At 37.6% G+C, this 25,131-nt stretch overlaps 1 protein-coding gene and 1 long non-coding RNA gene across 2 annotated transcripts; one reads left to right on the top strand and one right to left on the bottom strand.

Annotated features, from left to right (window-relative positions):
• Positions 1 to 20,396: 20,396 nt before the first annotated feature.
• On the bottom strand, positions 20,397 to 21,396 carry LOC133780436 (uncharacterized). Its single transcript, XR_009869312.1, has 3 exons — positions 21,207 to 21,396; positions 20,607 to 20,731; positions 20,397 to 20,453 (listed from the first exon to the last, which is right to left on the bottom strand). It is a non-coding gene; the product is annotated as an uncharacterized LOC133780436 (long non-coding RNA).
• A 643-nt stretch (positions 21,397 to 22,039) lies between these two features.
• Positions 22,040 to 24,620, top strand: LOC133779187 (uncharacterized). The gene is made up of 4 exons (XM_062219179.1): positions 22,040 to 22,951; positions 23,033 to 23,428; positions 23,616 to 24,204; positions 24,286 to 24,620. Exons 1-4 carry the CDS (start codon positions 22,040 to 22,042, stop codon positions 24,618 to 24,620), a joined length of 2,232 nt encoding a protein of 743 aa, XP_062075163.1.
• The last annotated feature ends 511 nt before the right edge of the window (positions 24,621 to 25,131 follow it).

Below are 25,131 nucleotides of genomic sequence, written 5' to 3'. Positions count from 1 at the left end.
TTAAAAGCCTGTTACAAAACTCAGGTTACACATTAAGCCGTCCTAAGCAAGAAAAGCTAGGTTTAACCCTAGTTCCCCCTGAGCATCTCGGCTGTGGTGGTCGAGCGGACTGCATATGTACATACCACCGCTAATGCCCTCCGACTCATGGCCAGTTGAGCTTCTCTTTACCTTTACCTGCACCACAAAGCACCTGTGAGCCAGAAGACTCAGCAAGAAAACTCAATCAACAGTTCAGTAAATAAAATAACCATCAAACAGTAATAACTGAATCCAGTGCATTCATTAAACCCAATTGGAGACCATAGAGTCACACAGGTGCATGCCACACTTTCTTTCAAGTTGTTGGCATCCGAGCTAGTCAAGTGCATGTAGCACTCCCAGGGTGGCCCAGCCATGGTGGCCTGCACTCCACGTGCATTATGCCAATCTTAGCTTATAAACCAAGTTCCTTATGCCCTTGACTTATAAGTCAAGCCACCACGTGCCTCCAACTTATAAGTTGAAGCCTTGGGATTTTCAACCATTAAGAATCTCCCACAGCCCATCATATTCTCAGCTAATAAGTTGATCCCCATTTATCATCTTATTGATACCCTAGTTTATAAACTAAGCTTTACAGTCATAACAAACAGTCTCATGTTCCATTTAGCATACTTATCAAACAGTCATACCATGCATTATAACACATTCACTCAATAGTCATAAGCATAATCATAATTATGCATGTTATAGCATATCTAATCAGACATTCACAACATGATTATAATCATGTTCATTACCTTAACTAAGTTCTAATCATGCATTCACATAACATGTGCAGTTTTCTTACCTTTGGTCTGTATGCGGGTTACTAGCGACAACCCTCCGAGCAAGATCCCCGATTCAAGCCCGTAGCGAAAACCTAGTCACAACCGCGATAAAGAAGTTCCCATCTATAACACGTAAATAACAACTTCCAGACCAACTCTTAGCCTCTGGGTCATCGAATTCCACTTAACAAGGAAGTAGGATCGATCCCGAGCCCAAACAGTTAAGTTCCCATTCTAAAAATCCCACTTAAGCAAAAATTCCCCTTAAGAGCCGCGGCCCCTCCCAGCCGAGCTGCAGCCCGCCTCTAATTCCAGAGGCGGCCTCCATGGAAACCATCGCGCGCCGTGACGTGCCCCTGAGGCACCGCGGATCGCCCCTGTATCCGAGCCCTGCTGGCTCAAAATGTCCTTCGCAGGCCGCGGCTCACCATAAAAGGGCCGCGACTCATCACCACGAACCCATAAATTTCTGGGATTTTCTGCAACTGAACCCAACCAAAACTCATCCAATTTCATCCCAACCTTCCGATTAAGTCCCCAAAAACAATATACCTCTTACCAGCAATCAAACCCAACTAAATACTAAATTATACTCATCAAAATCCCAAAACCCAATCTCCCAATTAACAAACATGCATGAACTCTATAATAAATATTAAAACTACTAGACATAGCTACTATTTTTGGAACATACATAGGAAATAACATAACTTTATTTAAAACCCCAAAATAAATATTGTAAAAAATACAAAGTAAAATATGGTATGGGTACCCATTGTTTAATACATAAAAACATAAACCATAAACATAAATCAATTGTTAAAAAAATAAGTGCGGAATTACAAAAGAAACATAATTCAAAAGACTTAAAAAAATAACTTCATCCTCAATCGTCACGCAGTACATTCAATCCATTCATCCTCAACACACAAGCCAAGCTGCCATGAATCTTTTCGCCTTCCATAACTCATTTCCCTGCATCAAGCTAAAAATAAAGGAATGAGCCTAATGCCCAGCAAGGAAAATCTACTAACAACATATATCATAAAACATAAGATTATAACATAAACATATAATATAAAACATATGACTATAAAAACGTATATCATATAGGACTACAATATTAATGGCCATTAACTCATTAACATGGCATGCGATAAACCATCTAGGTCCTCTATCTACTAATCGAGGTAGGTTAGATCACATGGTAGTATATGATAACCCATCTAGGTCCTCTGTATACTAATCGAGGTAGGGTTAATCATAACTCTAAACCATGAAAATTAAAAAAATTCTTGGGATTTGCTATCTAAGCAACTATAAGTCCCAAGCGACATAAAAATATTGGGGTTTGTTATCTAAGCAACTATAACCCCCAAATGACTGAAAGACATATTTATATATATACATATCATAGCATAAAATATATCATAACATAAGCATATAAACACATAAAATCCATCATATTTTCCTTACAAAAAATCGAGATATTTGAGGACAAGAACGGGATTAGAACACTCCTAAAAACCAACAGTAAGAATGGTAAGTTTCTAAAGAAAAGAGATGAAAAGAAAACTAAACCATCAAAGAAGAAACTTACCGAGAAGAACCTTAAGTTTTCAAGAAACTTAAACACCTAACCAAGAATCATAAACAAGAGTTAGGATCTGAAAAGAAAGAAAATAAAGAAAACTAAAGAACCATAAAGAACTGAACTTAAGGATAATAATACCTTGAATGATCTTATGAATTGATCTAGACCTAGATACTGAAATCTCATTATATCTCACTTCCCAAGTGTGTAGAAAAGCTTAGAATGATAAAGCTTTTAACCCAAAAACCCAAGTGTTTCTCTCTATGATAACCTTAGCAACTTGGAGGCTCTGAAGACTGCTTGAAGAATGAAGAAAATGGCTGAGTACTAGGTCATATTTATAGATTTCAAGGAGTGAAACTAACCCCTTTTAATTTGAATAAATAAATGAATTTAAAATGAAAAAGATTTGAATTTTCGTTCAACATATGCCTAGAACTCGATCGAAATTTTTCAAAGGCAGGTCCAAGTGGTTAAAGCTGTTTTTAAATTTAAAAATCCTCAAGATTAAAAAATGCAACACCAAAGGCGATATATCACCTACTCTGGTCGATATATCGCATAGATCATCTTCCCGAGCCCCGTTCGAATGCTCGTGCAAAGTCAACGTGTTTTCCGTATCTCCCGTAGGCAATATATCGACCCCTATAGCTACGATATATTGTCATACGTTGATATATCAAACACGTATTTGCACTTTTTCAACATATTTTTTAATTGAGTAAATAGCTTTGACTGAGTCATAATACGTTCCTAACAGCTGTTGGAAGGTTCTAGAGCTTCTAGATCTTTCTTTTAATTAAACTATTCATTAAAATACTTAAATCCTTAATAAACATGCATATGACAAATGTCACCATCTTATTATGTCTATCTAAACTTTAGGTTATAATATATGACATCTCCATAATCAGCTATATTAATGAAACCTTATGTTATAATTAATATTCTTAAACTATAGGTTAAACTTATAAAATCCATAAATGTTGCTATGAGTGTCCAACTAAGTCCCGGCTTGAACCAAAATCCACAGAATCTAACATACTACAAACTAATACTAACTACTACTACTATCTATATAGCTAAGTAAATATTCTTGGACACTACATAGCATGTATAATGCTATTAGGTGGAAAAACTCTTGGATATAACCAAGTTCGAGACTTGATTACTAACATGTATAATGCTATTTGGTAGGAAAATTCTTGGGTATAACCAGGATATCGACCAGATTTAATAGGTCAAGCCTTCAGAAATCTATCTCAGCCTAAAGATAACCCAAATTTAATTGGCCTTGAGCTCATCTCTTTGAGCTCGAAACCGGACGATGCCACAAATTTGAGTTAGATAAGACGGCAAAAGAAAAACACAAGACAAGATTAGCTCGCGAAAGTAAAAACAAAATGGGAAATACTATAGGAGGAAGAAGGATAACTCACAGTCAGGTTCATCCCCAAGGCTGACTCCAGAATGTCCCATGGGGAATGCTCTTCCATGGATCTCAAGTCCTTGACGTTCGGTTGGTTTGCATGACCCACCTTATGGTTCTCCATGTCATGGAGGGGCCCTCGAGTGGTTTGACTGGGAGATGCACAAATGGGGCTTCGCCATGAACAACTTTGGGAAATGGAGCAAGTTCGCGAGAACGAGGAGCCTTATGAACGGTAACTGTAGTTACTAGAGCTAGCGGTTGTGTTTGTTGCTGCTATTTTGGAGTGGAGTTGGCACCTTTATCCTTTGAAGGAAATCTAGTGGCAGCTTCCTCTGGAAGTGCTTTTCTTATATATTCTCCCCTTCTTGACTATGGGTCCAGTTTCAGCCCCACAAAATTTGAAGGTGCCCTTCAGGTCCATATCTTTGCCTGCAAAAGGATGAGCATAAAATTCAAATCTAAGAAATGATTAGTCAAGGTAAAACAAGGCAAAGAATAGAGTAAGAACCCTACCCTCCGAGCTAGAGGAGGAAACTATTATGATCGGTTCTGGATTATGAACCAGGTTGGGTAAAGCCTCTAACTCTTGCGCTATCAGAAGAGCGGGGGACTCTAATATTATTACATTTTGGGACCTACAGGGTTCAGTCTCCTCATCTAAACTAGACTCATGCACAACCTGCCTAATACCTGGGGAAAAAACACCGTGATGGAGGAAAGGCCACGACAAAAGGTTTGTACCATACTCCTCAAAAAGGGTGGATCTAAAATGAAGGGTGTTATCTACCACTACAGTACACCGGGAGTAACTATGGTTGTAGCGTAAAACCAAGTGATCTACACACTAAAGGAGGGTCACATTCAGGTCTGAATCAACTAGATGTTGAATCACGAGCTGCCGTAAGTTGAATCGAACTAGCCTAAAACTGGCAATAACTCAGTTTAATTCTCTATACAGGTTACCTTGGCAGGACATGGCAGCTCCTGCTCCCGAGTAAGCTTGACCTTGGTAAGGATGTTTTCCATCTTCAGAGACCTTAATTTTGCGCACGAGTTGCGCGACCTCCTCCTCTTCTTCAACGTCTTCACGGTAGGGATGACTTCTTCAAGAGAAGGGAGCTGGGAGGACCTCGAGCTCTGATGGCCAGTGTCTGATCTTTCTGGATCAATTTGCAAGCCGCCATGGTAGCTTCATTAACTACCATCCATAACTCATTCTCCTTGGCAAGAATACGAGCCAACGTCTCATATTGACCTCTGAGGGTCTTTGACCACCCCGTTCTCTTATATATGGTTGCGCAAAGTAACAACTTAATCAAAATATATTTAAACTTGATTGAAAAGGAATTCAAGTACATAGTTCAAGGAGCTGAGAAACTTACAAGTGCGGTTGAAATATCGATGGGTGTAGTTCTTGAACTCGTTTGACATAAAGAATTGGTCCTTGTAGTCATTCGGGTGGCTGGGGAGGTCGATGATGGAGGTTGTGCTGGGGGATGTGGTGAGGTAGTAGAAGCCGTCACCTTAGCCCTTTGACTCTGGATTGCCCTTGAGATAAAATAAGTACATAATATCGGTGGGGGTGGGAACCTCGCACTTGTGCTTCAAGTATAGATATTTCAGCCCCGCCAAAAGTCGATACAAATTAAGGGGAAGCTGGAATGGCAGCAATTTGACGTAGTTCAAAAAATCTTCTAAGTACTGGTCCAAAGGGAGAAAGGCACCTGTCTTTAGATGCTCGTCACTCCATGCCCTGAAGTCATCCTTAAGTGCAGAAGATGGGCAGAAAGGCCCTCGAAACCCAATTCGATCCCTGACTCAACAAAATTTTATTCACCTTGCCCTGAGTCTTTATTCAGGATTCGATGCGCTAAACATCAAAAAAGGCATTGGGGTCAACTACGATCTCCTTATCCACTACTGAGTTGAAGTGGGGAATATGTGTCTCGAATGAAATCTGCTTACCCTTACTCTTGCTTTTGGAAGAAGAGCTCGCGACTGACTTCTTCAAGTGGGCCATGATTTAGCTCACCTAGTGACAAAGCGGCATGTTAGAGGCGATCTAAGATAAAACCTTTCTACGCTGATAAAAGTATGGTGACCCGAGGGTTTGAATTCAATCTATTTGACCTAAGATATACACGAGCTAAGATATCCCCTAGCAACAACACATGTGTCCACGCGCTTTCAGTAACCACGCACTATAAACTCGGGAAATCCCCTGATACTCAGGGATCCGTGTGTCAGACAGAATACATTTTTGGAAAGCAGTTTAATGAAAAACCGCTCGATAAATCGTAACTCTTAGGCTACCCAAAACTAAGCCTAAAAACCCTCAAAGTCTTACACACATACTCAGACGATCCTCTTTCAAAACCCAGAAATTACCCATTTCTTTGTGCACATTATTTCTAATCAAACATGGTTTTATTGTTTTTGGCCTAACAAAAACCCATATTAAACTCGAACTTGATTGAAGTAAGAAATTATACTGGAAAATTTCATAAAACTTATTGAAAATAAGAAGATGAAATTGAAACAGATATAGAGATACTTGGAGATTTGATGTTCGTTCGAGGGAAGTGATGACAAACCCAAAGATAGTATCCTGAAAGCTTCTGGAGAATGAGGGAATGCTGAAGGTTTTGATGGTGATTTGAGAAGGAAATGGAAATTTTTTAATGCAAAGGTGGTTAGGTTCAGGTCTGTTTCTCATATTTATACGTAAACTTTGAGAATCAATTTCGGCCACCCGATTAGGTCAGTTCGGGATCCAAGGTCCTAGATTAAATAACCCATGTGGCAGAAAAAACTTAACAAGACAGTTGTCACATTACTCGAAACCCAAACAGGCACCTATTACAAACTGGCACGTGTTTCACACTCAAGTAGTGGGTGAGCACGATTTCACATACACAGAAGGCTAAAAGACCCTACTATATGTGTTAAAGGCCACGTCATGCATGAGCAGGAGCTTGGGGGAGAATGTTGTACCCCAAAATAAATACGAACATAATCACTTAGCACAAGGTACAGCTGGCAGATAAGTGCATGGAGAAAGCATACAGAAATAATATCTAGTAAACTCTGGAGTGAGTAGCTCGAGTTGAACTTGACATCTTACGACGACTAAATAATCTTTAGATGGCCTCTTACACCGACAACCTAGTTCGATATGCATTGTAGCGTCCCAAATTTGCTAATAAGGCTTAGGGCCTTGATTAGCGTGCCAGGAGGGCAATAATTGATTTAATTATGCTAATATGTGAATTTGATGATTATATGATTAGAAATGCATGTTTAGGTAAATTAAATATGCATGTGGGCCCCATTTGCTTATTAGGGGCATATTTGTAATTTCAGCCCATTGAGGGCACAAATGTGATATATGTGTGTATTGTGATTGGTACCACGAGGGTGTGGTGATATATTTGTGATGCACGATTCGAGATGGTCCTAGGGAGTAGTTTAGCTAAATAGTCACAACGGGGTGGAATACCCGGCTTGGGAGAAGCTTAGGGATATTTTGGGAATAAAGTATATGTTTGGAAATTATCGGGTAACAGATAGTAATTTAGCAATTATTTGGGCATGATGGGATTAAAATGGGGATTTATAGGAACACTCAAGGATTTAGCAGTATGTGGCAATTGACAGAATTACCCTTGGTGGAATTAAAGAAGTGAGGATAGACATAGGGGCATCTTGGTCATTTAGGCAGTTGAGTGACTTTGAGAAAACACTAGAAAGAAGGAAAAGACAAAGGGAAGGAAATAGAAAACAATCTCAGCTCTTACTCACTCTCTATCTCTTGATTCTCTCTCCCTCTTTTGGTGCTTGAAGGCTTGAAGAATTTTTTTGAAGATTTAAACAAAGAAACTGAAGGATTGGAGGCTTGAGGTGTTTAGGAATTTTCTCAAGCTAAAATTAACACAGAGGCAAGCATTCTGTACTAAATTTTCTAAGTAATTTCCTGTAATTTTTTATAGGAGGGCCTAGGTGCAAGTTTGGTTGAATTTAAGTGTTGGGCTTAGGTTATGATGAGGTTTTTATTGAATTTCTGGATGTTTATATTAGTTTTGTTGTTTGGATATGAATCCAAGGTTGAATTCTAGGATTAAGGCTCGGAATTGGTGAGTTTCATGGAGATTGGCTCATGAAATGCATGGGGAAATTCTGTGTTTAGAGGCTTGAGCCGCGACCTGCTTGAATGTAGAGGCCTGGGGGCCTCAGAAAATAGCCCAGGCGCCACGGCGCAAGGCTTACCGCATCGCAGCCCCTATCCTCCAGCAGGGATGGCTTTACCCTCTAACTAATAACGGGTTGCGGCCCTAGAGGGCATGCCGCAACCCTAAATGGAAAGAAAGGGAAAATGGCAGTTTTTATCTCGGGAACTCGAATGTTAAGGCTTGGGAAGGATTCTACTACCCAATTTAGTAGAATCAATGGTCTCGGAGGCTAGATTAATATTTTGAAATTATTTATTGGTTTAGGACTTGATGGATGGTTATTCCAATGAAGCTCGGATTAGGGGACTGTGCTTGGGATAGCATTGGCTTATCAGCTCAGGACACAGGTAAGGAAACTATTGTACCCATAGAGCAGGGCATGCCCCTATTGTTTGTGTTTTAGGGCGCGACCCTATTGTTTATGCTTAATATATGTGTGGATACCTGTGATTATTATGTTATGTTGTGCATGTTTGTGAGTGAACGACGAAGACCGGGAACGGCAAGAAGCTGGGTACGACAAGGGGCTGGGATCAGCGTTAAGTACACTGAGTGCAAGTTGCTAGGCAAGACCTTCCTAGGGTGCTGAATCCACCCACTCGGTGAAGACCGCATACCCAATGCTTGGTAAAGCGCCTGGGATGGCGTAGGTCGCTATGTGTTTAGCCCGTTGGCTGTTTTGTTGTGTACTGTGGAATGTTATGTTATATGTTATATGTTGAGTTTTCTTGTTGGGCTTTGGCTCACGGATGCTAAGGGCAAAGGAAAAGTCGACCAACCATGAGTACAGAGAGCGTGGAGTGACGGGTACATATTCAGCCTACCTGGCTCCCACGGCCAAGGTTATTTTGGGAAATGTACTGTAATGAATTGCTTTGTCGCTTAGGTCGATCGTAATTATATTTTTGAGTTGTAATATATTTTCTAAACAGTATTTTGGGATCCCAACTGTATAACTTTTTATGATTTCAATGAATTTTTTTTATAAATAATGTCGTTAAACGGGTTTTTTTTCAATTTAGTCACACATTTAACCTAAAACCTCGATTAGCGAGCTAATAGTACCTTTTTAACTCACATAGTAACGACTCTAAGGAAGTAGGGTGTTACATGCATGATGGCCATATCACCTTCTTTGGAACTCTGAACTTATTTTGTATCAGGATAGGTTAGTTATAAGGAATTCAGCTCGAAAGAAGTGACCAGCCCACTGAAGCTTGGTCATAAGGCACAAGGAAGGATCCCAAATGAATCGAAGATTCCTTATACGCTCCTTAATGCCCATATTTTATTACACATTTATTACCCGAGATAACAAATGTAAATTCCATAGGCAATCATATCCCTATGTAAATGGGAGGTTATCTGAATTTATGATTTACCATATTTATGGAAGCGGTTACCCAAAGCTGTCCAGGAAAGCCCTCTATAAATATTAGGGGACTGGATAGAAAAAGGGAATGATTCTAGATATATTGAAACTCTGCTGAAATTGTCAGGAACAATTTCACCCAGAGCCCTAAAGAGATCAATAAGATTGTCTCGTGGACTAGTTGGATTTTAACTACTGAACCACATAAAAGTGTGAGTGTTTGTGACATCTTCCATTTGTTCAATCACGGTTTAGTAAAAAAGCCTAATATCTCTATTGTCGGATTTCTTAATCCATTGTTGGTAAAAAAAACTGCGTCTACAATATACAGTACCTTTTCTATGATGTCTATCCACATAAGTAATCCGAATCTAGACTACTTGCATCCTGTATGCTTAGTAAACCATACAAATAAAAATTCATTAAAGATTCCTTACTTTAATATGTTACTAACTATTTCATTCATTGTATATGATCTTAATTCTCTCGTACTAATACAAGATCATATCCTCATAAATGAATATGGAATTTTCTTGATAGTCATATAAATTATTTAAATATTAATTATAACATTCAAATATAACAACACTGTACTTTTATTTAAATGAATAAAATGTCTTTACATGCTTTTACAACATAAATCCTATCAAAAAACCCTTAGGACCTAAGAAGGATGAGAGATGATTCAAAAGTTCCAAGGGACCTTTCTTTGTATGTGGCATGAATAACAATTTTGGGAGAGATTGTAGGTTCAAGAGGAACCATAACGATTAAGCAAGAGTCAATTCAACCGAAGAAGAACTAGTGGCAACACTAAGTGAAATCAATGCCATACATGGAAAGGTAAAGGGGTGGTGTTATGATACTTGCGCTACCATCCATGTTACCTATTGTTATCCCCAAAATTTGGTGTATTTGACGTGGTACTAAACTTGGACATGTGGGGTAGACTGGGCAGGGAACACCAGAAAACTTGCTGGTCGGTGTGACAGGCAGGTTTGTCAGAATACACTTGACAAATGAATAAGGGTCACTGCTCGATACACTTGCCAAGTTAGAAGCTGGTCGGTGTGACGAATAGAAATATCTGCTCGGATGAAAGCAGTCACACTCTCCATTAACATTCGCAAAAATCTTCCAACCACCCGCCAAGAGTGCCTAATAGCCCTAAAAACTTTGGAAAAGCTCCTGAAGAATAGGTCAGCAACTACCTGCAAAAAGAAAGTGATATTTCAACATCAGATATGCTCAGGTGCAACCATTGGGCGATAAGAACAATATAATAAATAAAAACTTTCCACCACAGTGGAGGGGGTTAAAAAAAATAGCCTACCGACGAACAACAAGAACATACTGAGCAGCTTGGCTTGGTACTTAGCAGTGATTCTGTCATACTGTATTGTCTTTTACATAGAGAAATCCACTTGTAATGCCTTGTGGTCTTGTGTAATCCTTCAAGAATAATACAAATCTAAGAGGACGTAGGTCATTACCAATCCTTGGGGCTGAACCTTTATAAATCCTGGTGTTTTTTATTAGTTATTGCTCATTATTATTAGGTTCTTGGTTCATTTATGGTGTATTGATTGTCTAATTAAAAGTTCTCTAATTATTTATTTGACTCTGTGTCAGTTGGCTAAAAAACCAGTCAACATTTTGGTGCCTTCATTGAGAGTCGAAGAAAATCACATTCAGATTCTATTGCTGCAAGGATGGTAGTCTCAACCAGAAGGTCAAGCCAAGAGCCTCCAAAGTCCAAGGCTGAAGTCTCTCACAAAATCCCATCAATGAGCAATTTCAATGGGCAGCGAAGTGATTTGCTGCCTAGGAATCCATCTGGTTTCAGCGGCGAATCGCTAGGCCCACCACATTAGAATACGGAGCTGCTGCCTCCGCTGGAAGCACCCATGCAGGAACGTCAGGTGGAGCTGATGGACTGAAGAGTCCGAACAAGCCTTCCAAGCCCTAAAGCATCAGCTAGTGCAACCCCCAATCCTTTCAAAACGTCTGGAGGGTGAAGAAGTGTGCATATACCTAGCAGTAACTCAGCACGTAGTCAGTGTAGTCTTGGTCAGAGAAGAAAACAAGATCTAGCATCTAGTCTACTATGTTAGTAAAAGGTTGGTCGAAGCCGAGAGCAGGTACCCTCTAATCGAAAAATTGACTTACTGCCCGCTCCTGTTGTCCAGAAAACTTCACTTGTACTTCCAGGCTCATCCCATAAAGGTTCTTACCGACCGACCATTGCGCCAAGTCCTGCTAAAACCAGACACCTTTGGTCAATTACTAAATGGTCCATAGAGCTCGGACAATATGAAATCACTTACCAACCCTGAGCAACAATTAAAGGTCGGGCACTCGCTGATTTTGTAGTTGAATGTACTGGGATAACAGATACGGATGAAGAAATGGCTGAGCAGTCACAGGAGTCTTGAATACCGAACACCCAATGAGTAACACTGTTCGTTACGAGGAAGAATCCCAAGTCTGGAGGCTGCACGTCGATGGCTCATCTACAGACCAGCTATCTAAGGTCGGCCTAACACTAATCACCCCTGAAGGGCAACAAATCCATTGTGCACTTAATTTTGGATTTAAACCAACCAATAATGAAGTGAAGTATGAATCATCAATCACGGGGCTCAGGTTACCAAGGGAAGTAAAGGCCGAAGTCTTGGACATATACAATGATTCGCAGTTGGTTGTCAATCAAATCCTTGGTGAGTACACTGCTTGGAGAGAAAAAATGATGGCCTACCTTCATAAGATTAAAGACCTACTTGCTCAACTCAAGAGGTACAATATCCAATGGATACCAAGAGAGAAAAATGCCACAGCAGATGCGCTGGCCAGACTAGCCAGCAATGCAGCTATAAACAAAGCCAACTTGGTTCCTATAGAATATCTGGTCAAACCAAGTATTAACCTGCCAGAACTAGTCTTTCTTATAAACAACACTCCATCCTAGATGACCCCGATTATAACTTATCTGGAGCACAGCATCCTGCCTAATAGTCACAATGAATCTAGAAAATTAATGAGGAAAGTCGCTCGGTATATAATCCTTGACAGGGTTATGTACAGAAGAGGATTCTCCGTGCCATTACTCTGGTGTGTCACATAAATAGAATCAGAATGACTGCTAGAGGAAGTACATGAGGGTTTTTGTGGGAACCATGTAGGGGGCAAAGTCTCTCCAAGAATATTTTAAGGCAAGGCTACTTTTGGACAACTATGAACGAAGACTCCTTTATGTATGTTCGAAGATGTGACAAGTGTCAAAGATTTTCAAGGATACCCTGAGCAGCCCCAAATGAGCTTACCCATATACAGAGTCCATGGCCCTTCACTGTTTGTGGAATTCACCTCATTGGTCGGTTACCCAAGGGAAGGGGAGGGGGAGTTCAATATGTAGTTATGGCAGTTGATTACTTCACCAAGTGGGCGGAGGCCGAGCCACTGGCAACCATCACTTCCAAGAAAGTAGTGAACTTTGTGGTGAAAAATATAGTCTGCAAATTTGGTTTATCCCAGAAGACAGTGTCCGACAACGACACCCAGTTTGACAACCAACTATTTATTGATTTATGTGCCAAGCATGGTATCACAAAAAGTTTCTCAGCAGTCTCGCACCCTCAAGCAAACGGCCAGGTCGAATCAGTTAACAAAACTCTCAAAGACACTCTGAAGAAGCATCTAGAACTGGCCAAACGAAACTAGCTTGAGAAATTTCCTGAAGTACTCTGGTCATATAGGACTACCGAGCAAACAACTTGTGATAACCCCATTGCACTCACGTATGGGTAAATGTAATGCTGCCAGTCAAGATGACTCCACCTTCTCACAGACGTACGGTGTACAACCAATATCTTAACCACCAATTGCTGGCTGAGTCCTTAGACGAGATTGAAGAAAGACGCGAAAAGTCCAACATACTCCTGGCTTCCCACTAGCAAAAATTTGCTTGGTACTTCAATTCTAGAGTTACAAAATGAAAGTTTAACGTAGGAGATCTTGTCCTATGAAGAATATTCCCCAGAAACTGGAGATGCCTCAGCAGGAGTGCTAGGGCCAAGCTGAGAAGGTCCTTACCACGTCACAGAGATAGTACCGCCCGACACGTACAAACTAGCGCGGTATGACCAAGATCTCTAGTTAGTACCTATCCCCCGTTACTAGAATGGGGAATGCCTGAGGATGTACTACCAATAAAGATCAATTTTAAGTGATCATTGACTGGTCGGTACAGGCACTAATGGCCCATACCATCGATCAACTCAAGTTTGTTATATTAATTATGCACAGGCACAATTTGTGCATTTATTGTAATAGTTAATATTTATGAATGTAAGCTACATTGTAGCGACACGTCTTATATGGTTAACTTTTAATCAATAAGACACATTTTTTGTCCATTTCTACAAGCCTTAATTTTACAATGATTATCTTGCTAATTAGTGATTTATTTCATGGATTGTCAGTAGTGTATGAAACCTTTGTAGGTTTTGGTGAAACCAAGTACCCCCGAACCAGTTATTACGAACAACTCTGGTAACTTAGCAAGTAAACAAGAGGATAACCCAAGAGTTATGAATCCTACTTGGTCACTTAGGGGGGCACCATAGTCATACATGGACAAGTAGAGAGAAAAGCGCGTAATTAAAAGGTCTTAGAAACATTAATTTTTATTAATGTTAAAGTGCTTGCGCGTTGCTCGGTATGTACCAGACAATAGAAGAGAGCCATAAAACAATTTCTGTAGACAGGGTTGAACAGTTTTTGTTTACAACTCATTCAAAAAATTTGAATAGCTCTAATTCACAGAGCCACACAGCTCGAAAAATAGCATATGTCGAGTAGCTAGATAAAATAAAAGCACGAGCGGGTATATAGCAAGAACAAGAAGCATTTTATAAAAAGGTAAAACATTGCTCGAGATTAAAGGCTACTCAGCTCAACCAGGTTGTTTTGAGAAAAGTAAAATATTTCTTGAGATTAAAGGCTGCTGAGCTCAGCCATTTTTGTCTTTGCAAAAAAAAAATAACAGGTAAAGTTTTTAAGAGCCCTGGATTTGTTGGTCATACTTGGCGGCAAGGGTTTCGGCAAGGAAGCTGATAGACTGGTTGGCAGGGGTTGGAGCCTCAATTAAAGCACTTGGACTGGAGGGCAAGGCATCTTCTTTAGGGGTTGTTATAATCGGTTCAGTGGGTGGCATGACAGATTCTAGCTCGGAGGCTGGAGGGTGCTTAGTAGGGATGACTGGGGCCTCGTTCTTCTCCCGCTCAGTAGAGTAATGCATCAACTCATCATAGGCCTCTCCTAGATAGCTAAAGTTTTCCATCCTATTGCGAGCCTAGAAATCATAGAAAGTGCTCATACCAAACTCTTCCAAGGCTTTAACATCAGCGGCTCTGTCAATTTTCTCTTACTTAAGAGCCTCTGCCAGCTTATCTTTTTCCTCCAGAGTAGCCCTCCCATAAAAAACGTTCTTCTCTTTTAACTGTTTAATCCTCCTTTCCAGCCAATTGACATTGAGAATCCTCTGCTCGACAACAGATTTGAGCTTCTCATTTTCTTTGTTAATCTGCTCGGTGGCCTATTGAAGCTGTTGGACTTGCTTGGTCAGTTGGGCTACTTGAGAAGTTTTATCCTCAGACTCTTTCACTAGGCTGACTACATGTTTTCTCACCCCCTTGGCTCGGTAATGAGTGTAGTTGAGAGCCAACATACCATGCAATATGAAATAAAGGAATTCAGAACAAGTTACAAGAGAAGAAAGACCACTCAAAGATTGAACAAATTCATTACTTACCCTGGTAACATCTTGAAGACTAGTGCTAGTAATGAAGTCCAGAGATTTTCTATTGAGAGTATCCATGAATTCAGTTTGGGAAGTAGACACCCATTTTATATGTCTTTGCTAGATAACCAAAGCTTTCTTCAGAGGTCCAAGGACCTCTTCAGCAGGATCCTCAATAGTACCGTCGGGAGCTTTGCTTAATTGGTCAAATCTGGTGCACTGGCCCTATGGGTACTGTCCTCAGTAGATAATCCCTTTCCTTTGTCCAATTTACGAGATGGAGTGGGCGCCTTTTTCCGAGAAGAGGCCTTGTCAGGGGTCTTCTCGGCTTGCCCAGCCAGTCCGATAGGAGTGTCAGCTTTTTGACGCTTGGCCGGGGGAACTTCACTGCTAGGACCACTTGTATGATTCTAGGCAAATTTCTTGAAAAATACGGACGACATATTTGCAAAATGAGAGAAAAAGATTAGCAAAATTACTAAGCGGGATCAAAGCAAACAAACAAAAAATCATCATAATTAAGCAAAAAATAAAAGTAAGTTGTGGAAGAAGAGTCAGATCACCCTTTTCAGCTCCCCTCGAGCAGTCGGTTGCCTCAAGCAGAAGTCCCCCATCACTACTTGATGAGTCCAAGTCCATATGCTCTACTGCAGCCTCCTTTCCCTTGCTAGGCTGGGGAGTTATGACAATTTTGGGAGTACCATGCTTTGCAGGCTCCTTGATGACAACCCCGGTCAAACTCCTGGTCTGGTGGGCCACGTAGGGTCTGGATGGGGGGATTGAGGATCAAGTTTGCTTCTTGCTGGGGAGTGGACTAGGCGATTTGGAAAAGGATGAAGCTTTCTTGGGTGATTGCTTGGTAGGGGTGGCATCTTTGGGCCAAGTCTGGGGATCAGGATAAAGCCCAGCGGATACAAGTCTTTCCATGGTGGTCAAGCACTACAACAATATTGAGTATATATTACATTAAAGAATAGCATATTTTTAAAAGTGCTATTATTAATGGGGGATTAAAAAACACGGAACTGATGAATAGTGGGGATTAAAATTTTTGGCGCCATATGACTAAAATCCCAGGCGGCAAAATGAATTTATGCCAAAATTCCCTTTCTCTCAGATTTTCTCAAGCCTTTCTCTAAGTTACCTTTTCTCTCAGCCTCCATCTCTCACTCACGAAGCCCTCTCCGCCCTCACGAAGACTCACCGCCTTCACCGCCCTCAACTCATCTCTGCCTCACCGCCCTCACGAAGTCTCTCCGCCCTCAACTCATCTCTGCCTCCGCCCTCACGAAGTCTCTCCGCCCTCACCGAAGTCTCTGCCTCACGAAGACTCGCTCCAGAGTCGCGTCTCTCTGCCTCTCCGTCTGGACAGTAGTTGCGTCTCCTGCCTGATATTATATTTTGTGTTCACCGATCGCCTCAGCGACGAGGAGTCTCTTCACTCTCTTCCGATCGTGGCTGGCCTTGCGCTCATTTATTAGTCAATCGTAAGGGTTTTTATCCCAATTTTGTTCTTCCTAATTTGTTTGGATTATTAGAAAATGAACCTAAGAAAAGTAGGTTTAAACAAATTTATAGAAATACATGAATATGATGTAAATGTGAGAATAGGAGAACTAACTACGTCAATTTCTCGAATTGTTCGGTTTTAATTTCCTTTCGAAACTAAAACTGGTATTTTTTTCCTCAATTTATTTTGTAGGTAATAGTATGATTAGGATTGTAAAGAACTGATGCAATTCCTACCAAAAAAATAATAAATAAAAATCAACAAACATAGTTTACAATGAGTTACGGAAGGAAAATAAAATAAAGAAATTGTCAGGAATATTTAACGGGCCACATTCAGTGATGAAATAGTGAGTCTTCACCTCAAAGAAACATTGACCAAATGTCAATATAACAATGTGTCCCAGATCACATTGTTGGAATATCTAACTTAATTAGTATTCAAGTTGGCTAATCTTAATATAATCTCCTAATTTTTATTTATTTTTTACTGAAGACCTTAGATTAAAAGTCAGTGAATGTATGCCATTTGTGATAACAAATCTTGCCCCACGTGGCTTTAAATGAAACTTTAGTCTACCAATAATTATACCACAAGTTAAATTATATATATAGAGAGAGAGATCCAATTAAGGTAAAGTCAACCGTTGTATAGAAAATACCACATTAGCCTTACAATTAATCATCTTCTCATCTCACCAAACTCAAAAGTTTATCATCAAGACATATTACATGTCTTGTAAATTTTGTATTACAAGAGAAAAACCATTAGTGAAGCTTCTAATAAGTTTAAAGCTATCAACCAAAGGACTCAGAATGACCTGCACAGGAGAAAAAACCAGCTTTCATTAGTACAAGTTCAAAGATGAGTAGATATGCATATAGTAGTGGAGGGGACAAGGACATTTTAGAAATTTATTTAGCTACTATGTATAATTTTTTTACTATGTATAATTTGTTGACTTAGCTACCAACATCCGAAATATCATAGAATGAGTGATCACAGAGACAGTGGTTTCTGAGCATTGAAATCTATAAGATGGTTTAGTTTTCTTTGTTAAAAAAAAAAAAAACAGAATAAGAGCTGAACTAAAGGAGGTTATTATATTTTTTAATCAATGATCATTTGAGTATGTAAATAATATCTATGTCTTTGTTCATGTAATTTTTATTTTGATCTTATAAGCATGTTGTTCTTTCAATATGAGATAATTGTGACATGACTTTTTGATTTATTGGGTTCTCTACACAAGTTTCTAAATTTCTTTAACTCTTTCAGAAATTCAGAATTGGAGGGAACTTTATTTGCAGCAGTTTGCAAGAGGTATGTTTTCTTTTATTTTTGTTAAAATACTTTGCAAATGTTAGAGGAGTTTGAATATCTTAGATATTCATCCATAGTGAAGTAGGTTCTGAGATTATTATTATTGTGTGCTGCGGTGATAACGGAAGGTTGAGAACTTGTGTGTATTAGTGAAGTAGGTTCTGAGAAATTTGTGTGCTGCGGCGAGATAAGGAAGAAAACTTGTGTGTTGATTGAATATTTTGAATTGATAATGATTGATGGTTGGTTAATAAATATGGCTGGAATGTTTTCTGATTTTCTGTTAGTTATTTGATGTATATCTAATAAACTTCAAAAACCATAGAAATTTGAAAGTAGAATCGAAACCCATGTGGGGAAAATCGAAACCATAGAAATTTAGTCATCAATCAACTAAATACAAAGTGAACTTGAAAAATCTTAAGGTGAACTAAAACCATAATCCATAACTGCTTAAAACAACTCCTTTTATACTTTGCATCTTTGTTATTACAATAATAAATTACATTTAATCACATTGTAGAAAAATCAGCAAAAATAAAAATCAAATAATCACATTTAAATATGATATAGGAAAACATGGCTACCTTTACTTATCAAAACAAAAAAGGAACACAAGAGTCTTATCCTCCATCCCTTAGCTCAAGAGTCTCGTACACTCCTAGTTAAACAAAAAAGGAACACAAAATAGCTGAATCCCAATCCTAAGAAACGTTTATCTGAACAATAGAGCCAATAAAATTAATTTTACAAACAGAGCATATCAACAGATTTAGTTCCAACAACAATTAATTTAATACAAATAGCATATCAAACATAAAAATATAGAAAATAAAAATAAAATACCTCACTTTTCTCCTGTGTTCTAATAGTTTTCCCTCCCTTAGTTCATAAAATAGAAATATCGTATGAACTAAACTTGTAAGAAGAATCATATTAACAATACTAAATACAAAAATAATTCATAGAAAAAAAATAGTTACTATCAGTGAGTGATCTAGGTGTGTAGGACCATATGGTTTAGTGTACAGCAGGAATTATTTGTTCATTTTTTGTTTCTTTCCCTTAGTTGCCTAGAAGCAAGGCAACACAGAAAGTAGGATCAATAGGAAACTTCAGAGGCTTTTGATGTTTTTTACTTTTTTTTTTATCTGTTTTTACTTTTAGAGATTTAGAATCTGATATAGAAAACAGCACAATCTGAATGGTCTAAGGGAAAACAAAACTGACCTCATAATATGGTATCAAAGTCTTCTCAGCTAAAGTCCAAAATTATATTTTTGTTGCTTATATTTTGTTAGCTATAATAGAAGAACTTGTTAATTTTTGTTGCTGAAATTAGCTTCACTTAGCATGGCTTGGTCTATAATATGTATATTTGTTTAGAGGTGTCTCTTTTTGGTCTAATAGCTTTCTCATCTGAACAACAGAAGAGAAGAATTTCTATGAGATATTATTTGATATAAATACTATGTTTTGATTTCTATTATTGCCTTGTATTATGACCAGAGTTAGCATCAACTTAACCAATTCTATAATATATTTTTTACTCACTATTTCGCTCAATAGATTACAGAAAAATTGAATTTTATTGTGACCCTTCAACTCAGTGGAATTTCTCCTTTTGAGCTCCTCTATCTTTCAGTTTCATGTGAACATGTTTATTTTGCTTAAAAAAAAACTGTGTATGTTAGACATATACTCATCCCTTATTAAAAGTTTAAAGGGTAGTTGCTATGCCTAGAAAGAGACCAATTTTGGAATTGGCATTGTGGCTTATGTTACAGCTGTTATTTTCTCATTGGTCAGCCATTTGTTTACTTGTAATGTACTTGCCTATATAAAATAAAGGCTATTACTCTTTCATCGAAAAAATAAATGTTGAAAAAATCCTTGGGCTGAGAGAAAATTCTTTATTCTTCATTCACAGTGGAAAGAGTAGGGAGCTAAACTCCCAACCTTGGATTGGATGTAGGATCTCTGTATTTCTTTGTTTGCGTTTCTGCATTAATTTTTCAGAGTTTTGTCATTTGTTTGTTGTATTTGTGTATTGGTTATTTGGTTCATGTGTGTGGAGGTGCTTTGGCATCAAAGAGTTTAGTATTAGTATAGAGATTCCTTAGTTGCCTAGAAGCAAGGCAACACAGAAAGTAGGATCAATAGGAAACTTCATAGGCTTTTGATGTCTTCATCTAATGCTTAGAAAAGAAATTATGCATTACTTAAAAGTATAACTATAAGACAGAGAAAATAACGAAATACCATACCACTATGGTTACACGGTATGAGTCCTTTAACAGCCTTAGTGGAGCATGAGAACCTATATAGCCAGCTCCACCAGTTACCAGCACATGTGTTACTCCAGCTTCTGGTTTAGAGAACTAGACATAGAAGAAAACCTTAACTTGATCAATTGTTATGCAAATTATGTGACAAGACATTTTATTATTATTATTATTTAAATTTTAATATAAATACTTAATCAAAGTTTATAATGACAAGTCTTAGATTTGCATATAAAATCAGAAACATACCAAGTTGGGAGAACTAAAAATTGGTGACTGCTTGAACCAGAAAATTGAAAGACTAATAAGGAAAGCAGCCAAAAAGATCCTGACAGAAAAGTTGTTCTTCCTCTTTGAATCTACAAAATCCATGCCTGCAAATACCAAAGATTAACCTTAAAATTAAAATCTTAGGACTATTGGGTTGGTTTAATATGCAACTTTTTCGTTTGACTATAAGGAAAAACTCGGGGAATTTTTTTCTATAAAATATTTGTAGCAAACATGTTAAAGATAAATTAACCAAAGATAGAATAATAAACAGAAAAGATCACCACAAAAGACTTTCCAATTTCATAACCCATTATGATCGGATATTCATTAAAGGTCAATACTCAAAACTTAATCAAGTCTATCACAATCCGTAGCAAAAAAATAAAGTCTATCAGAATACCTTAAAACAAAACTATACATACAAAGAGAGGTCAGTTTTGAAATGAGGAAAATTCAAATGAGTTTGATATAAAAAATACACACACAAACCAGAATTTAGATTATGAAGAAACAACAACCCAGAAAGAGATCATTAATGATAATGAGAAAGTACATGATCTAGGATTGAAACACAACCTTAAAAGATCTCCCTTAAGTCAGGGTTAAACCAATATGAATTGAAATGTAGTTTTGGATGAAAAAAAAAAGATGAGAGGAAAAGTGTTTGGTTGATGAGAAAAGTCTGTATGTTTGGCGGGAGAGAGGAGTGATGAAGAATGTAACTTAGAAGTAGGAAAATGAGAGAAAATAACGAAATACCATAGAAGTAAAGTAGAGGCTTGGACAAACATCAACCAATATATCTTCATCTAATGCTTAGAAAAGAAATTATGCATTACTTAAAAGTTATCGAACAATTTTTTTGAAGTTCTCACCTGGTTGTTTTGTAAATGTATCCCATATACTAACTCCTTTATTTCCCTCATCAGAAGCTCCCTCAAACTACCATATTGAAATAGATATCAAATTCTTGAACTGACAATACTCTTTATATATATAAATATATATAATATTTCTTTGAGATGAGGATTGGAAATGCCAGAATTATCTCAAGTTTAGCAATAAGACTAAATAAACAGCTTAAATTCATTTCTGAACTCAAAATCAAGTAATTTTAAAAATCAAATCATATAGTATATTTTGGTTGATACAATTTTGTATTTACCATTACATAGACTTATCAAAATTTTGCTTTTTGTTGGTTAGAACAGGACAACTAAATTGGTGATCATGTTGGATAAAAATTGGCTACGCTTCAATAGGTAATAAGAATTAGGGATTTAATTAGTGCTAGTTTAGTAAAATTAGTAACTTACTGTATTTGTTACTAATATATTATAAATATGAACTTGTCTTTGAATTGTAGAGCCTCGGATGAGTATAGAGAAGGCGCTAAGAATTTTGTAGAAATGTCAGAAAAGCTAGCTGGTTATTCAGAAAAGTTATTGTGTCCATGCAAAGTTTGTCGAAACTTAAGTGACCAATGTATTAACATTTTGTATGAACACTTAGTCATTTATGGGATTGATCCAACATACAAAATCTGGTTTCATCATGGGGAAGAATTATCAAGAGATGATGATGTAGAGACAATGGAAACATTTGATTCTTACAACTTGTTTAGGGCTACAAATATTGATGGTTGTGATTTTGAAAGTCATTTAGAAGGTCATGATAACACTTTTATGGAAAAAATAGAAGATGCAGACACTCCATTATATCCACAATGCACTAAATATACTAAGTTATCGTCAATTGTTGCATTGTATAAGGTTAAAACTACCAATGGATGGTCTGACAAAAGTTTTGATGAATTGTTAAGACTTTTGAATGATATGTTTCCTTTAGATAATATGATCCCCAAGTCTATGTATGAGGTTCGAAAATTTCTTCGATTATTTTATTTAGGATATGAAAAGATTCATGTGTGTGTTAATGATTGCTGTTTGTTTAGAAAAGATAAAGAAAACTTGCAAGAATGTCCAACATGTGGAACTTCACGTTGGATGTCAGATAAGCTGACTAAAAAGGTTCGACATGGTGTCCCAGCAAAAGTTTTGAGGTACTTTCCTATAATCCCTAGGTTGAAACGGATGTTCATGTCTAAAAGAATTTCAAAGGAATTAAGATGGCATCACAACAATAAAAGTTGCGATGGAAAAGTGCGTCACCCAGTGGATTCAGCAGCATGGGAGCTAGTCAATGATAAATGGCCATCATTTTCAAATGAAGAGAGAAATATTAGACTTGGCCTTTCCACAGATGGATTTAACCCATTTAGTGATTTAAGTTCTAAGTATAGTGTTTGGTCTGTTTTGTTGGTCATGTACAACTTACCCCCATGGTTGTGCATGAAACAGGAGAATATTTTATTATCAATGTTAATTCCAGGACCTAAACAGCCTGGGAATGATATTGATATATACTTAGAACCCCTCGTAGAGGACTTGAAATTATTATGGAATGAGGGTGTTGATGCTCATGATGCATTGGACAATACAAATTTCAAGTTGCGGGCTATTTTGATGTGGACAATCCAAGATTTTCCAGCATACGGGAACCTTGCTAGTTGTAAAAATAAGGGATGTTTTAGTTGTCCCCTATGTGGTTATGGTACTCATTCAGAGTGGCTAAAACATAGTGGGAAGTTTTCATATCGAGGTCATCAGAAATTTCTTAAAGAAGACCATCCATTTCGGAGTAAAAGAAGTTGGTTTGATGGAGAAGTTGAGCATGGAAATCCCCCAAGAATCATGAATGGGACTACAATTGCTGAACACCTTAAAGATTTTGTGAATGTTTGGGGAAAATCCACTTCAAAGAAAAGGAAACAAAATGATTCAAAAGAAATGTGGAAAAAACGATCCATATTTTTTCAATTACCTTATTGGAAGGTTAGCACATTCTTACTACTATAAAAAAAAATTGTGTAAATTATTGTTTTTGGAGGAATTTCATAAGTTATTTCTTTTGCAATTTTTTTAGGAATTGTATGTTTGTCACAATTTGGATGTGATGCACAGAGAGAAAAATGTTTGTGAAAGCATATGTAATACATTGCTAGATGTTGTTGGAAAAAGTAAAGATGGACTAAAAGCTCGCTTGGATTTGCAACATATGGGTATTAGGAGTGCATTACACCCACAAGAGAAGGGGACTAGAACCTATCTTCCTGCAGCTTTACACACACTATCAAAGCTTGAGAAAGAATTATTTTGTAAAAGGTTGTTCTCATTGAAAGTACCTGATGGATATAGTTCAAATATTCGAAATTGTGTTTCAATGGAACAATGCAAGCTCATGGGCCTTAAGTCACACGATTGCCACATTTTGATGCAACAATTACTACCGGTGGCTATAAAAGGATTGATGCCATTGGGTCCAAGAGATGCTATAATAAGATTATGCACGTTCTTTAATCGAATATGTCAACGTGTTCTTGATAGAGAAAGCATAATGACATTAGAAAATGATGTTATTGAAACTTTATGCTTACTAGAGAGATTCTTTCCACCATCATTTTTTGATGTCATGATTCACTTAGTGGTTCATATCGGACGAGAAGCACGACTATGTGGACCAGTCCAATTTCGATGGATGTATCCATTTGAGAGGTGAATCACTAAGACTTAATTGTTTTGTTTATTCTTATTAGTTTATGTGAACATTCTATTAATGATGAGAAATTGTGTGATTAATAGACGCATGAAGATATTGAAAGATTATGTCAGAAATCGAGCAAGGCTAGAAGGTTGTATTGCAGAGTGTTATCTTGCAGATGAGTGTGTGAGCTTTTGTAATGAATTCACAGACCATTCAATTGAACTAAACACAAAAGAAGGTCGAAATGAAGAGTGGTCAAATGATGTGATACTTGAAGGTCGTCCAATTTCTAGGAGGAAAGAAATTATATTGACAGATGAGTTGTTAGAAATTGCACATCGATACATTCTGTTAAATACATATGTTGTGGAGCCTTTTCTAGAGTAAGTGTCTGATATTAGAAATTATTTTTTTTTATTAAAAATATAGTAATACTAACTCATTGGTCCTATAAATTAGGATTCACTTAGAGGAGTTGAAAAAAACAAACAAAATATATGAGAGAAATAGTGGATTACTTTGGAAGAAACATATACAAACTTTTTCAACATGGATGAAGGAAAAGGTAAATTAATGCAAACTAACTGGTTCATATCAGTTGTTTTAAATATCATTAAGAAAATTAACAATGTCATACTATTATTTGTATAGGTTCCTATGCATTCCTCAACTTGTGATGAAACTGATTTGTTGAAATGGCTAGCATATGGACCCAGAAAACATGCTGCTTCTTACACTGGATATATTATCAATGGTCAAAGATTCCATGTACATGACATTGAGAAGTCCACACAGAATAGTGGTGTCTCAATTGAAGCTACAACTATGTGTAGATCTAGTGCCAAAGATGTATCTCAAGTTCCTAATTTAGTTTCATACTATGGGGTTATAAGGGAGA

The sequence above is a fragment of the Humulus lupulus genome, chromosome 5, assembly GCF_963169125.1.
Source record: "Humulus lupulus chromosome 5, drHumLupu1.1, whole genome shotgun sequence".
NCBI classification, from domain to species: Eukaryota; Viridiplantae; Streptophyta; class Magnoliopsida; order Rosales; family Cannabaceae; genus Humulus; species Humulus lupulus.
This window is presented reverse-complemented; position numbering and strand designations above follow the sequence as displayed.

Bases quoted from the DNA above. Each gene is read 5' to 3' on its own strand.
- LOC133779187 (XM_062219179.1), top strand. From the start codon at position 22,040: ATGTCAGAAAAGCTAGCTGGTTATTCAGAAAAGTTATTGTGTCCATGC. The intron at 22,952-23,032 runs GTCATGTACAAC...GGACCTAAACAG, and splicing joins GTGTTTGGTCTGTTTTGTTG to CCTGGGAATGATATTGATAT. The intron at 23,429-23,615 runs GTTTGGGGAAAA...CAATTTTTTTAG, and splicing joins ACCTTAAAGATTTTGTGAAT to GAATTGTATGTTTGTCACAA.